This window comes from Motacilla alba, chromosome 4 (genome assembly GCF_015832195.1).
Source record: "Motacilla alba alba isolate MOTALB_02 chromosome 4, Motacilla_alba_V1.0_pri, whole genome shotgun sequence".
Taxonomy (NCBI): Eukaryota; Metazoa; Chordata; class Aves; order Passeriformes; family Motacillidae; genus Motacilla; species Motacilla alba.
Window position 1 is genome coordinate 60,116,154 of NC_052019.1, and position 15,233 is coordinate 60,131,386.

Genomic DNA, 15,233 nt, shown 5'->3' on the forward strand with positions numbered 1-15,233 from the left:
TATGGCCTCATCTTGTTTGAGAATACTTATGTGCAAGGTTTTTTAGTAAGCAATAGAAATAGATTATGCTGAGTCTCACAGTTCATGCACTTCCCATAATTTCATTTGCCCTATGAGTAAATGCCTTTTAAATGTTACTCACTTTAACCACTTTTGCTACTACTGCATTATTCTCTCCAAAGGCATAATGTAAGTAATAGCCCTTGTTGTTATTTCATATTATAGAATTCACCTCCCTGGATAAACTCATAGTAAAAATTCACCTTGGTGAGGTTTTCTCTTCACCAAAATAAAGATTTAAGAAAGAAACAGAAGTAAAAGTTGCACAAAGATTGAGATAAGTGCCTCTGATTTTCTTGATTGCCAATGTGGTTGTACTGTTCAAGCCTAGTTAAAAGTGTGGATGTGAGACAAAGTGATTGATACAGTCTGAAGGAGGAGATAAGACTAACCAAAAGGAGCAACATGTAGAATACTAGCAGATGGTGGGAATAGGGACATCTGTGCCATCTATCATCATATAAGAGTGTGGGTTGGAGCTTCAGCTTTGTCTGGGCTTTCTTTTTCAAAATAATTGTGAAGATGTGTGTTCTTGTGGAGTCCTTACACTTGTAATCTAGTAAAACGTGTGAGGAGGATGCTACTATATTAGGTGTTGAGCTCAGACAAAACCTACACTGCACCATCTTCAGGCTATTCTCTTCTGAAGTATTCTTCTCTGTGTCTTTTTCCCTCAGTTAGTATAAAAGGATAAATATTTTTGTCTTAGAAGACACTTATCATACTCAGCCTGTTTCATTTTTTTTTTTTTACTGTGGCTTCAATATAGTCAGGTCTGAAGCAATTATCTATAAAAATATGCAAGTGTTAATCCTATTCAGTATTCATTATAAATTGTAGTTTAAATTCCCTTTTCTCACAGCTCTTAAGATTGATTATCTCTTGATAAAACTTCAGTGTTCATTGTCAACCAAACCCTTTCATTTACCAACATGATGCTTTGAAATATGTAACCTCTAAGGGTATTTAACTTTGGATTGCAGCATGAAATAATGTTTTTAAAGAAATGCATGAGTTGAAGATTTTTATCCTTCAAGCCTCTCTGTAAGAAATTTTATTAGGAGCTAGATGGCAATTTTTATTGTTCTAGTAAAGGTCATACAGTCTGCTTTGCTTGGTTTTCATTACAAAATTATTTCTGTTTCCTCTTCGAGGTGTTCCAATGAGTCCTTTCTGCTGTTTTTAATATTCCTTTACACAAATGTGTGTCCAGATATTTTACATGTGTCATGCAAGATTAGCCAAGCGATTCTTTGCACCTAATGATGATGAAAAAGTCTTAGCTTACAATAATTTTTCAGAAAGTTGATTGACCTATATAATTGAAGCTTGCAGTTGCAAGTTGTAGTTGCAACCAGTGTAACTGGGTCAGCACAGCAAGAGATTTGGCTGAAAGGAAATTCCACCTATACTTGAATTTGGCCCATGGTATTTGTGATCACAACTCATAAGCAAATTTCAAATATAAATTACTGAATTTAAACCTCCCTTCCAGAGTACAAAGCACACATGCAAGCTTTCTCCTGCATCAGAACTGACTGCCCTGTCCCATCAATGCTAGGCTTTTTTTTTTGGTGAAATCTATGCAGTCTGTATTCTATTTTCTTTCATGAAACATTTTGAAACAATGACAACATTCAGACTGAAAAAAACATCTATTTATTTTACTTCTTCTTACTACACAACTTCCATTGAGAAATTGAGCCTCAGACATTGATGCCATGTGTTGGGAGTAGGCTTTGATTTTTTTGGACGTTTGGATGTTGGTATTTACTTGACTTGTTTTTGAGCAGTGGCATAGTGTTGTATTGATAAGAGGTGATTGCATTTAATGAAAGTGGTTTTGGATAAACGTATAACGTCTTTTGAAGATATTTGAACCAATCACATTCAGAGAGGCACTATTACTATGCTTATCCAGTCAAGGATTTTCACAAGATTGTTTCTTGTAAGTACCTCATTTTCAACACTTAAAAAGTTCCCAAACCTGTCAGTAAAATGTAGCTCAAATGCATACAAATGCAGTATTTGCCTCATTGTGCATCAAAAAGGATACTTTTCTCTTCTGAAACTTTTCTCTTCTTACTCTCCATCAGTTACTGCATAAAGGAATATAAGTATACGAACATAAGCGTAGCTTGACTTTTATAAACAGTGTTTAGACACTTGTCCTCATGAGTCAAGATCAGTTTTAAACTTCATTAATTTATAAACTAAAGGATAAAATATTGTAATGAATGAACATAATTTTCTCTCCTCTTGATTTCACTGTTCACAACCAATTTTGGAAGATATGGCCTCTTTGGGAGCCTAAGTGGGGCTATCATAGGTGACTTAAGTAAAATTTTCTGGATTTTACTTTGATTTTGGGTGTTTAAAGTTGTACTGCACTGGAATGAAGTGACATCACTTGATTTTTTTGTGACAGTTATCTCTACATAACGTTACCATGAATTCAACAGTGCTGTGTGGCAGCAGCTCTCTGGTCACAGAGAACAACACATAACTTTCCCCAGCATCCTCCTGGGAAAGGCTGTGAGAAGATCAGAGAAAATAATTAAAAACATTTCTTGTCTTTACTTGCTGCACCTGTTCTTGTGAACATGTGGAATGTGTTCTGGAGATATGTTTACCAAAAGGGTAGTTTCTTAATTAGCCAATGGTGATGTGTTTGGACTGGAGGACCAGTTAGGTCCACCTGTATTGTAACTGTCTATAAAAGCAATGGGTTTCTTAATAAGTATAGTATAATAAAGTGATTGATCAGCCTTCTGTGAATCATGGGGTCAATGCTAATTATTACCTGGCTGGAGGCCTGTGATGACAGTGCTGAATCTATAAAATGCTAACTTACATTCTGTATTGGGACTGCCCTCTCAGAAAAGGCTTTTTTTTGCAAGATCTACAGAAGTTTTAAGACTCCAGAGAAATCATTCAGTACCAATTAGCAAAAGCCGCTAAGATTCCCAGATGTTATATTTGTGCACAGCATGTCCTACGGAAGTCCATATTGACCAAATTAGAGCCTCCCACAACATGGTGAAAGAATGCAAAATTGAAGTGAAAAATTTTGTCACTTCCTGTCACTTAAGGCATTAGGGTGACGAAAAAAACGTTATACAGTTTTGTGATGTTACTTGTGTCATAGAGATCCTCACTCTGTATTTGGAATTATGCATTCTGATTATTAAATTGGGGGAAAAAAGAAAACAGAAACCCAGAAAATGTTTGAATGGTTGAGTTAATAATGTGATCAATCTTGCTACATATATGACTCCAAGCTGAAAGAAGGAAATAAAGTTTTAAATGTAAACTGTGAAAATAAAATGGTTTTGCTCATATTGAGTAACTGAAGCAATACTGTCTAAAGCTGATTCCACTGTATTCTGGTGAAGCAATCAAAATTGAAAAATAACCAAACAAAAAACCTTAAAACAATTCTACACACTACTGCTAATTACTAAAATATAATTTAGGATAAAAGTGTAAATTCCACAGATGTCATTCTAAGTATTAATGAATTCAAGACTCTGCAATTGTCTGATGCAGGAGAATGATCCTCTGCTATTAAATGGAAATCATACAATTAAGTCCAAATGATCATGCTCTTTGAAGACATTGAGGTTTTGAAAGATAAACCCTAGTAATAAAATAGCCAAGGAAGGGAGAGTGTTCAGTAGGGAAAGAATTTAGGGCAGGAATGGAAGCAAAAGGGTCCTCTAGTAGGAAGGGAGAAATGAGTTAAATTTAGCTTATATATTGTCTACACTTTTGTATAATAAAATGTGTAGTGGATAAATATTAAAAAGGAACTTAAAATTTTCATCTCTTAGGAACCGTATGAAATTTTATCATGGCTTTCCAAACCCCAGTCTGTTCTCCTCACATGTATAGGAAAAGAGGTTTTAAAATATTTTTAATGTATTTGTTGCCTTTTTTGGGGTGGGTAGTTTTCTCATGTGGTTCTGGGGGGATTTCTTTTGTCTCTTTTTTCTGCTTTGTTTTCTCTTTTTCTGTTTGTTTGTTAGTTTCTAAACAACTGTTCAGGGCATGCAGAAGGTAAGCATAACCTACATTGTAGTTGCCTGTCAGGTGAGGCTTACCAAAACTTGGAATAATTTTGGGAAATTCTGTAAGAAGACAAAAATGGCAGCTGATTTCAGAAGAGTCTAAAAAGAAAATTGTCAGTAAAGAAAGAAAAGAAAATATGCCTTTTTCTTTTTTTTTTTTTTTTTTTTTTTTTCCTATTGACTCCTCCTTAATAATTATTTGCCTGTTTTGGAAACAATAGCTTGAAAAAGCTATGAGTATTTTATTTCTGTAGGGAGTGTTAAATTGTTTGTCTAGAGTTTATTGCCTATATATCACAGAAGCATATCTTGTAGCAAAGAAAAATGAGAGTAATTTTATCTGATTCTGTTCTTTAAAAAAAAAAAAAAGATGAAATGGTTATCCATACATTTTAAAGTGAACTTTGTTAGGAAGAATAATTCCTGTGCTACTTTCCTTAGAAAGAAGCTTGTAAACTTCCTTTACTTATGAGTGATTGAGTCATATCCCAAAGCTTATGGTGCATGTTTACTCCAAAGCTCCTGTTTGATAAATATTCAGAATTTTTATGCTGTTACAATATTACAGAAGTTTTGCAAATATAATCTGCAGAAATGTCTTCTCTTGTTTTGAATCCTGCTAAGCTCTTTGCTTCTTATGTTTTGCGAAAGTAGATTCCAGAAGCTAATTTTGCTTGGTGGAGGCCAAAATCACTTCATTTTCTAAGTTTTGAATTTATCATGTTTGTTTGACTAGGAAACACATCATTAGATTTTTGAAGCTGTATGTATAGAAAATTGCTACTTGGTCTTCATCTAGCATTTTCAGTTTATGTGCTTTTATCATATATTCTCTTAATTATCTCCTTTTAATTACACTGATCTTTTCAACTTCATCTTTCTATTTGTCAGAATTTGTGTCCGTAATGATGCAAGTGGCTATTTTTGCTGTTTTCTTTTCTGAGACAGAGTAATCACACCCAAGAAGGTTCTTTGAGGGATTGCCCCCTTTTCACTCCTCTTGCTCATCCTTGCTGATGTTTTGCATTATTTAGTTGGAGTTTCGAAGACAGGCAACTTGACACTCCATGTTCCTGCAGCAACAGCCAACTTCATGGAGATGTCACTTCCTTATATACATAAGGAGCCCATGAGGTTAATCCTCGTTGGCTGAGCCAGTTACCTCCTGGTTAACCAGCCAGTAGCAGCCTCAGTCCCCAGTGGCCTGGGCCTGCTCTTACTGGTCGAATTCCATAAGTAAGGTAATTATATAATGAATCATGTATTTCAGTTATAAAGTTGGGATTATTTATACTATGAGGCCTAAAGGCCAGCTGTAGGCCACTACAGTTCCCCCTTTTTGTTTTTAAATACAAAAGCAGTGTCTGTCATCCTCTGCAGGTGCCTTGCAGACAAGATGACAGACACGGCATTGTGTAAAAACCTTGACCTAGGCCTTGTAAGGCTTGAATGAGGTCTTTAACTCAATTCAACAGGCTCAGCCACTTTTTAGTTGGTGATGTATTCCATATATTCTTGAATTTGTAACATTCACTCCTGAGAGTTGTCAGGTAAGATGGTTAGCAATACGAGTTATCAGAATGGCATACTGCAGGTTTAGAGCTTAAAAGTTACATATTTATGACTTAACTCTAAAACCAGGAAACAACTTAATCTAAAAAACAGGAGACATTTCAATTTTCAGAATTTGTGGGAAAAACAACCAACAAGAAAAGCAATCTGTCTCAAAATCTCCAGATCAAGTCCTTGCATTTAAATATATACAAAACCTTGACGTCCATGAATAGATAAAATCCTTAAATAAATTTGTCAAGAAATTCCAGTCCTCTGTGTGGCACGTGTATAAGTTGTTTAAGTCACTGCTCCTCGACATCTGCTGGAGGATCATCATGAGCATATTGTCTCTGGTCCTGAGCACAACATAGGGCAGGACAGACACACCTGGCAGGTATCCACTGTGTTCCAGTGTCTGTAGAAACACATGTGTACCCATGTCCCTGTGTATTGAGGTCCCATGGACCTTCCCACTAGTCATAATGTTTTTTACCTTTGGTTTGGGTGAATGGGCATCACCAGACAATTGCAGTGACAGGAATAATTTTGGGAGATGGCATACCTGGCTGTAAGGCTCCCATGCTCTCCATGACTGCATTGATTTTTTTTAAATCGTGAAGCAGCCTCCATTTCCCAGATTTCTTTTTTATAACAAACACAGGGGTGTTCCAAGGGCTTATGGATGGTTCTGTGTGTTCTTGAGACAGTTGTTCCTGCACCAAAGACTTAGGGGAGTGTAGCTTCTGTTTCTTGAGGGGCCACTGTGTCACCCACACAGGCTGAGTGGTAAGCCATTTTAATGCTAGTGTAGGATGTTTCACGCCCTTTCAGACAGTGGCTCCTGTTAAAAATCTGTCCCCACCTGGACTCCCCCAGCAGAAAAAACATCCCTTTTCCACAGGTTAAATGGTGCTGCTGTGATGTAAGGTCTAATAGTAGCTGTTTGACCCTCAAGATTTTTTACTAATACAGGTTTACTACTCAGACAGCTCTGTGTGATCCCTCCAATGCCAGCAACAGTGGATTTTGCAGGCTCAGTGAGCCACGATGAAGGCAAATTGTGGGTGGAGATGATGGTGACATCTGCTCCTGTGTCAATCAACCCTCGGACATTTATTTGGGAAGGCCTTGCCTGTGGCATTGTGATGATACACTCCATGTTGGGCCTCTGCTCACCCACAACGTGGGTCTAAAATACCTGGGGTTCTCCCATCGATCTGAAGCCCTGGTCTCCTTGCACCTTGGGGCCTGTTTTAGGGATGCAAGACTTAAACAGGTTTATCTGGGCAATTCTGGTTTTCTCAGGGATAGTCACAGCTGGCGTGGGGATAGAAACGATAGCATGTATTTGTCCAGTGTAGTCTGAGTCATTAATACCAGGGTGAACATAGATACCTTGCATTGTAGCACTAGACCTTCCAATCAGCAGTGCACTTAATCCTTTCCTGATAGGTCCCCGAACTTTGAGAAGAATCTTATGCACCTTTGAGTTTCTTATGGTTACTGTGTTGGAGGTGAACACATCCATTCCAGCTGCTCCTTGAGTCCTTCCTGTGAGCTGGTCACATAAGCCTGCACAGGAAGGCGAGGAGATGCTTTTGTCTTCACTTGTCCCATCTTCACACTGGGTCTTTCTTTTCTCTGGTCCTTGAGAGAAGGCCCATTAGAATGAAATTTTGATCTACATTCTTTGGCCACATGACCAGGTTTTCCACACTGGTTGCAAATTATGTTTATATTCTTGTGTCCACAAATTGTTCCTGTTAAGATGAGTTTACAGGAGCAACTTGCCTTCAAATGACCTTGCTGTCTGTATTTATAACACTTTTGAGGTGATGCTCTTACAGCATCTGCTATTGAATTACCTAGCAAGGTCATATTATGGGAATGAGAACCCACTTTAGCAGAGGCATTTATTAATTCGTTTAGTGATAGATTTTCATTGGGCAGCTGTTCTATGATTTTTCTGTGACCCTCATTGGCATTATCTTTTGCTAATTGTAAAATTAGGTGATTTCGGATCTCTACATTAACAATTTGCTTCTCTATCACATCTTGCAATCTTTCTATAAACTGTAGATATGGTTCACTAACTCCCTGCCTAATCTTTGAATATATTTGGGTTGGATTTGCCATGTTTGCTACCTTAAAGCAAGCTTGCATACCCAATTCCTTGACCTGTGCCAACACCAGTGGCTGTAACCTGGCCCGGAGTCATGGATCACCTGCTGGTGGCGGTCCCAGAAGTTGAGAGATCCCTGCCTCATCATGTGGGTCTTCTTTTAAAAAAGATTTTTGAAAAATATCTAGATTTTTTAATTGCTGGTTTTCTGCGCCTTTTTTCCATGCTGATTCAAACACCTTATATTGGACTGTTGAAAACATTAATTTAGCGAGCTGCCTTATATCAGATGGAGTTACCTCCACTTCTTATGTTAAGAAACATACCAAACGTACCTCTTAACATTTCTGATGTTAAGAAACGTACCATATTAGCAATGGCAGGCGAACCTAAACCGTGCTTGGCACCAAGCTGTTTCAGCTTGAAAGAACTGGCCACTGGAAAGGGGTGTATTTGTCTAGAGCAGTCCTGTTGCCTCTTACTGTGGGGATAACTGCTAGTGTCCTGTCTTCCAGTTCCCAGCCCACAGACATGGGCCATCAATGAGTTCTGCCCCTTTGAAGTCCCTATCTGCAATAGCAGCTTGTTTTGCCTTCTGCCAAATGGACACAGGATTGAATAGGGCTTTTGGCAACAAGGTAAGGGCGGCACTATGGTGGTGTCCCACAGAGGGATGGTGGTTCTGGGTCTCTCTGCTGGCCTCCTTCCTGTCCCTTGCTGGGGACACATTCAAGGGACAGCTCCAGCTCTGGTAATGGGGGTGCACTCACGGCAGCGGCAGTTCTGGGGTTCTCAGGCTCTCTGCTGCTTCTGGGTATGACATTCGGTCAGGACTCAGGAAGCCCTGAGCCTGCCCACGAACTACAATGACATCTGGGCATTCCTCTAGGAAGAGGGACAGAGGGTGCGGTGTCTTACCAACATGAATCATACAGGAAATTCATTGTGCTTCTTTCAGGTGCTTTTAGTGGTTTACTATATTCATGCATCTAAGGTGTTCTCAAAAATAAAATTGCATGAGTTGGTAAATCAAAGATAGAATCTGAGCCTTGGGTTCTTAGCCATTTCTTGATAATGGACTTCTCAGAACATAATTAGTCTACCAAAGAATGCATGTGATAATCAAAATGTACCTAAACCAGACTTTAAAATTAGCTAAGTAGCCAATATTTAAGGTGGAGAAGGAGGAATGGGGTGGACTGTTTACATCCACATTCTGGTTAGATGCAAACGGTTGAAGAATCAGCCAAGGCTACCAAGGAATGTACCTGATTAGTGAAGGCAGGAGACAGTAGAAGCTCAGACATGTTCTTGGGTGGAGTTTCCATTGGGCAGTGACAGAAAAGACTATCCAGGAGGTAGTTTGAGGAGCTGAACAGCAAGCCAAAGATAAACAGCTCTAGACAAAGCTCAGATTTTGTTCTGTAAGATGCACTTAAGTTGATGCAGAGCACAAGGTCTGTCACAGTGATGAGACCATTACCTGGAAATATCTTTGAAAGAAGATTTGGAGTAGGGGGATAAGATGATAAACACAGATGTTTAACAGATAAAATGTTTAACAACACAGAGTTTATTGTAAGCTTCCTGTTCAGTTGACAAGCTATTCAGAGTTCCATGGATGCATTGAGAACTTGGATCAGTAACTGATTTGCCCTGTGTGGAACCAATATCTATTACAAAAACTAATTTTTTCATAGCACAGTTATTGTTTGACACAATTACTGGTTGAAGTGTGTTTTTAAAGTTATTCAATGAAATAAGTTAACATAAAAGTATTAAAATATTATAAAAGTGTCAAAAAATTGTGAGTATTAGTATGAACTATTAACTTTCAAAAATGAAAAATATTATGGTTTTTCCACTCTGTTTACTTCTAGAAAAGGCCTTTCATGTAATAATAATAAAGCTTGGTACTATGGAGTATTGTTGATGGAGTTTAGATACAGAAAAGACAACTCTTTTTTCATCTATAACTCAGAATTGTATTGAGTCAACAACAGCAGTGACAAACTGTAAAAAAACCCATAAGCCATAAATCCAATTTAAATCCTCTGTCTTCTATAATTTCATTAGAGAAAGAAATAAAGATGTAAAGTGAGGCTATGAGGCTATTTTTTGAAGAAGTGTCTGTCATATAATCCTCTTTTCTAATGGTTTTGATTGTGCTGTATTTTAAAATGAAAATAAATTCAGAAAATTTAGTCTTTAAAGTTTCCATGCTGCATATGCTCTAGCTTGCTATAGCACTGTACTCTTTAAGCATGGTTGATGTGTCTTTTTTTGCAACATATTGAAGACTGAATTTTTACTTCAGTGATTTGTACATGTTTCTGAGAAGAAACAAATACTAACCCAGTAATTGGGTGCAGGATTTGATATTTCTTGAAAACCTATTAAAATTAATATTGAGGGATTTGAGTTTCCCCTTCCCGTTGCTGTTGGTGTCAGTGGAGTTAACTCATAGTCAGCTGGTTAAACAAGTTTTTGGGTTTGGTTGGATGTTTTAGTCTGAGATAAAAGTTTTCTATTCCTGCCGTTGTTTAACTTCAGTTTGAGACCAACAGCTCCAGGCATGAGCTTAGACAGAGGCAGGGATATAGTTCTTGGATAGAATACTGTATTCCTATACAGAAGGAGTAGTAAAGTTTTGGAAGCCAGCCAGGTCCAAACATTGTTGCTAAAACTATTAAATCAGACACCATAAATATGAAGGGCCAAAATATTATCACTTCACATGAACAAAATTGCATACCCTGACAAATTTTACACACTTCTCTGAGAAGGAAGCCCTGAGATTATAATTGAAAAGGGCACCTCATGTTATGCTGCTAAAAACTGGTAAAGAAAATGGTCACTGAGAATGTTTGGTTTATCCTTTCATATCCCTTCATGGCAGATTGTTCTTATGCTATAACATTGCCAGTTTGCATTGTTGGAGGAAAGTTGAATTGGTTCAGCTGCAAGAGCAATTAAATGGCAAAAAGTAATAATATCATTAACTTAAACTGTCAACAAGATCATGTGTTGTAATGTTTGTTTCCATGTTGATATTTTCAAGAATGTGTATAAATGAAATGCTTTAATTCCGCTTTTAGTGCAATCTGTTTGGTTTTGATTGTCATCTACACCAGGAGCAGAGTTATGCCTATGGAGCTTATTCTGACACTTCACACTAATGCAAAATGGGGAAAACATTACCAGTGTGTTGCTGTTCTGTTTAAGAAGTAATTTTAGGACTTTTTGACTAATGGTCAGATCTGCTACTCACATAAGTGAACCCTGTGTTGCTGTGCTGAAGGCTCACTAGTCTTTTCCTCCCTCTTTCCACCTCTTCTCCCCCATTTTTTTTTTCCTTACATAATTTTTCTGTATGCAAGAGCTGTCCTCTGGAAGACTTTTTGGAGACTTCCAAGAATTGCAGTGAAACACTCTTCTTGATGCTCCAAGGAAAATGATGAAAACTGTTTGTGTTGCAGACATTTTCTCCTGCAAAATTCCAGATGTTTGAAGACTGACTCAAGTTCTTTTCTTTTCCTTAAAAGCAGGTCCCACAAAGTGGCTTTGGGAGAGATATAGGAGAAACTTCCTCTGTAAGAGGAAAAAACAAACAGAAAGCCCAGGGTACTAAGCTTGTTTGTGCAGGAAATTTAAATGATCTCTATTTCACTCAGGTCAGCTCTCAAGAGTGTACAGGAAAACTGATAATTTACTAAAGGATTTCCTTTTGGATTTCCAGTGACATGTTTGGTTACCATAACACTACTGTTTTGACCTGATGAACCCTGTAAGGCTGGACATGACATTTTAGTTAACTGGTGTTGGGGTTTTTTGTGTATGTATGTTTTGTTTTGAACGCTGGAGAAATGTGGTAAGGGCTGGTGTGCTGTGACTTTTGTAGAAATACTGCTAGAAATACGTTAATGAAGTGTTTATGGAAGTATCCAAAGAGTAGTGCATCAAGACAACTCTACTGAAAGTTTTGTGGGAAAAATAAACTGTGTATTCTTTCCAAAGGTGTTTAATATTTCTTCACAAAAAGTTACTTGCTCTAAGCACAGCTCTCTGGAGCCTGGAAGCCTTCTTTCCTCCATGAAAGAAATAGTATTTCATTTTGAAGGCTACTGCATTTATATCAGATGAGTTTTGAACACAAAAATTACTGCATTATCTACTGACATACTTTATTGTGAACTTGTAAAACAGATGAGAAGCAGGTCTTACAAGCATTCTGAAAATAGATTTTATATAAATTAGGAAATCTTTCTGATGTTTGGTAGCAAACTTGTTTTAAATTAATTTGGATGAATCTTAATGGATTAATGAATTAATTAGTGCCTTCTCTTTTTGCTTTTTGGTACAGGAATCAGGAACTTAAAGACCTGGGAGAACTTGCTCCTCACTGGGACAACATGCGCAAAAATGTAATTGCTCACTGTGATCAGATGTTGAGCATGTACCAGGACACTCTTGCAGAGCTTGGAAAGCATACAGGTAGGGATCTGTGATTTTATCTGGAACATTTAAGAACTTACTGGCATATTCAGCAGGAATAAATACCAAAAAATCTTAGAACCAGAGGATGGTTTGGATTAGAAGGGACCTTAAAGATTATCAAGTTCTAACCCACCTGCCACAGGCAGGGACACCTTTCTCTAGACCAAGTTGCTCAAGCTCCCATCCAGCTTGGCCTTGAATACTTCCATCAATGGGGCATCCACAGCTACTCTGGGCAACCTGTTCCAGTGTCTCACTCCCACCTCACATTTAAGAATTTCTTCCTAATGTCTAATCTAAATCTCCTCACTTTCAGTTTGAATCCATTCCCCCTTGTTCTGTCATCACATGATCTTGTAAATAGTCCTGTTCTATCTTTCTTGTAAGCTCCCTCCATGTACTGAAAGGTTGCAATTACATCAGCCTGAAATCTCTTTTCCAAGTTGAACTATTCCAATAAGCATCTCTGTGACCTCCTCTGGACTCACTCCAACAGGTCCATGTCCCTCCTGTGTTGGGAGCCCAGAGCTGGATGCAGAGATGCTTGGTCACAGAAAAAGAGAAATCCTATTTTCATGTATGAAGAAAAACCAGTCTCTAACTGAAAGTAAGCTTTTTGAAAGCAGTTGGTCAACTGCTTAAATATTTGTTGGGGAAAAAAAGCTCATGTGTTGCACTAAATGTTGTTTAATTATTTCCATTTCATTTGCAGAAGTGACATTTCTTGTATTTATGATTGTTTGCTGTCATCAGAATATCCCAGTTCCAATTTTGGCAGCTACTGGCTAACCCAGTATGACACTTCCTGTGATTCTGTAATATGATAATAATATATATATGTATTTTCAATCTTTGCCTAATTAATCTTGAAAGTACTCCATAAAGTGTCATAAACAAGCTGATAAATACAGATAATGACGGATCCAATGTAATAATTACAACATACAGGAAAATATTGAAAGGACATTTTGAGATTAAAAAAAGTAGACAATATAATCTATTAAACATGAACCCTGAAAGACCTGTATTGTGCAAAGTGACCTTCTAAAGGGTTTATAATGTTAAAGGACCCATCTTAATTGGGTCTTGAGAGAAATAATGTGGTCCTGGGAAACTGAGATTATCCAGGAGGAGCAAATCAGCACATATAAAAGAGAAGGGACATTTATTAGAAAACAAAGCAACCTAATAATTGTAGCAAAAATGAGAAATAATGACGAGGTGTACATTTTTTCATTTCTTCTCTATAAACAGTACACTTTATAACTTCAAAAAACTAGACTATAGTCTTTGATTAGAAAAGCAAGCCAGACATAGATTTTACTTAATACTATATTTGCACAAATAGTTATTTTGGGAGCGCATTGTAGTTACTTGAAATTCAAGTACTTATGAAGTAGAAATTGCTAAGATTAGGGATGTGAGCACAATTTTAATTCAGACATTTCTGGTCAACATATTTCAAGGCATGCCAAAAACCATTTTGCTTTTCAGTTTAGCCAGTGCAGGTGTCTTGCTTCATCTTAAAATATTACCTGAGTTTGGGTTGAATTGTTCAGAAGGGCAAATAGCACCTGCAAATAAAATTTCTCCAAAACACGCTCATGCTTCCCCAACACAATCTCATGTTGGGCTTTTTGAGTGATACCCACTTCAACTCAACCAAACTATTTGTGGAATTTAGGGGAGAAGGCTGTTAGGAGACCACTTAATTTCTTTTTGAAATTGAGAGATGGCTGTGGAAGTATGAGGAAGCCACATTAGTGTTAGACAGCAATTTTGGTTTACCAGCATATTTATTGAAAATGGATGTTTAAGAAAGTTAAGACTATTTCAGATTTGAGTTGTTTTGGCAAACACTTTTATCCTCAGTAATGTGAGAATTTTAGAGAATGTAAAGCATTTTATTGTAAGGAAACATACCAGGAAAATATAAGGGTTAGGAAACAAAAACCCCAGTAATTTCAGGTAAATCTAAAGCACGTATTTTGTGATATTGGGAGGGAGTGAAACTTTGAAAATTGTTTGTTTCAGTTTGACCTGAAATCATCCCCAAATGATTTCTGCTACCCTCCAATTTACTTTTTTTTTTGGTTTCAGCCATCAAACAGAAAAATATATTATTCATCCAGCCCTAGAAGGGGGAAAAAGACAGTAAAGGCTAAGGCAATTGAATATTGTTTTCAAAAACTGGAAACTCTCCCTACCTCTGTCACAAAGTTCCTATATGGGAAAGTCAGACTTGAGAAGTGGTTATTGTGTTATTTTATGGAAGCCTGGCACTAGACACAAGTTGTTTTGCAGAACTGCTTGGTACTTATGGATGCAATTCAGCCCAGCAGGAGCTGTGCTTCCAAAATGGAATGTGATGTTGCATTATAATGAGTGTTCTGCAGGACAAGTTCTTCCATATCTTATATTGATGCATTGTTTCTTAAGTGTTTATTCTCTGACATTAGGATGGGTTAAAATTAAAGTTAAATTCTCCAATTAAAATTGTTTTATCAAAAATTGTAAAGTCCTTAGAGGCTGTTAATATGTATATAGTAGACAGGTTTGAGGAAATTAATAACCTTGACTTTGAGAGAGGTTTGAGCAACATATTAAAATCCTGAATAAATACTGAAATAAAAGTTGGAAACAAGATATTGAATCACTGCTTTTAAATGGAGCAGCAAAGACACTGAACATTCAATGAACTGGTAAAAGCTCATGATATATTACTGAGGCCCATTTCACAGTTCTTCAGGTGTATGTCAGATGAAAGTTGCATCTATATTCTGGTATTTCCTAACTTTGAAGAGTTTGATCTTACAACAATAATAAAAAGAACTGTTTTAATTGAGGGAATGTATTTTTTTTTTTAGTTCTTAAATGAAACTTAAGAAGTTACTTAAAAACAGACTATACTTAAAGTTAATATTATTGTA

The 15,233-nt window shown here is 37.1% G+C and overlaps 1 protein-coding gene across 22 annotated transcripts in view; it reads left to right on the forward strand.

Moving 5' to 3' along the window:
• Positions 1–15,233, forward strand: part of INPP4B (inositol polyphosphate-4-phosphatase type II B) — a 380,968-nt gene that overhangs the window by 201,637 nt on the left and 164,098 nt on the right. For all 22 annotated transcript variants that reach the window (XR_005256730.1, XR_005256729.1, XR_005256731.1 and 19 more), the window contains one exon: positions 12,170–12,300. Coding sequence is in view for 19 of the 22 variants with exons in the window: in XM_038135230.1 (XP_037991158.1) it covers positions 12,170–12,300 (131 nt within the window). In the remaining 3 variants the exon portion in view is untranslated. The remainder of the gene's footprint in view (positions 1–12,169; positions 12,301–15,233) is intronic.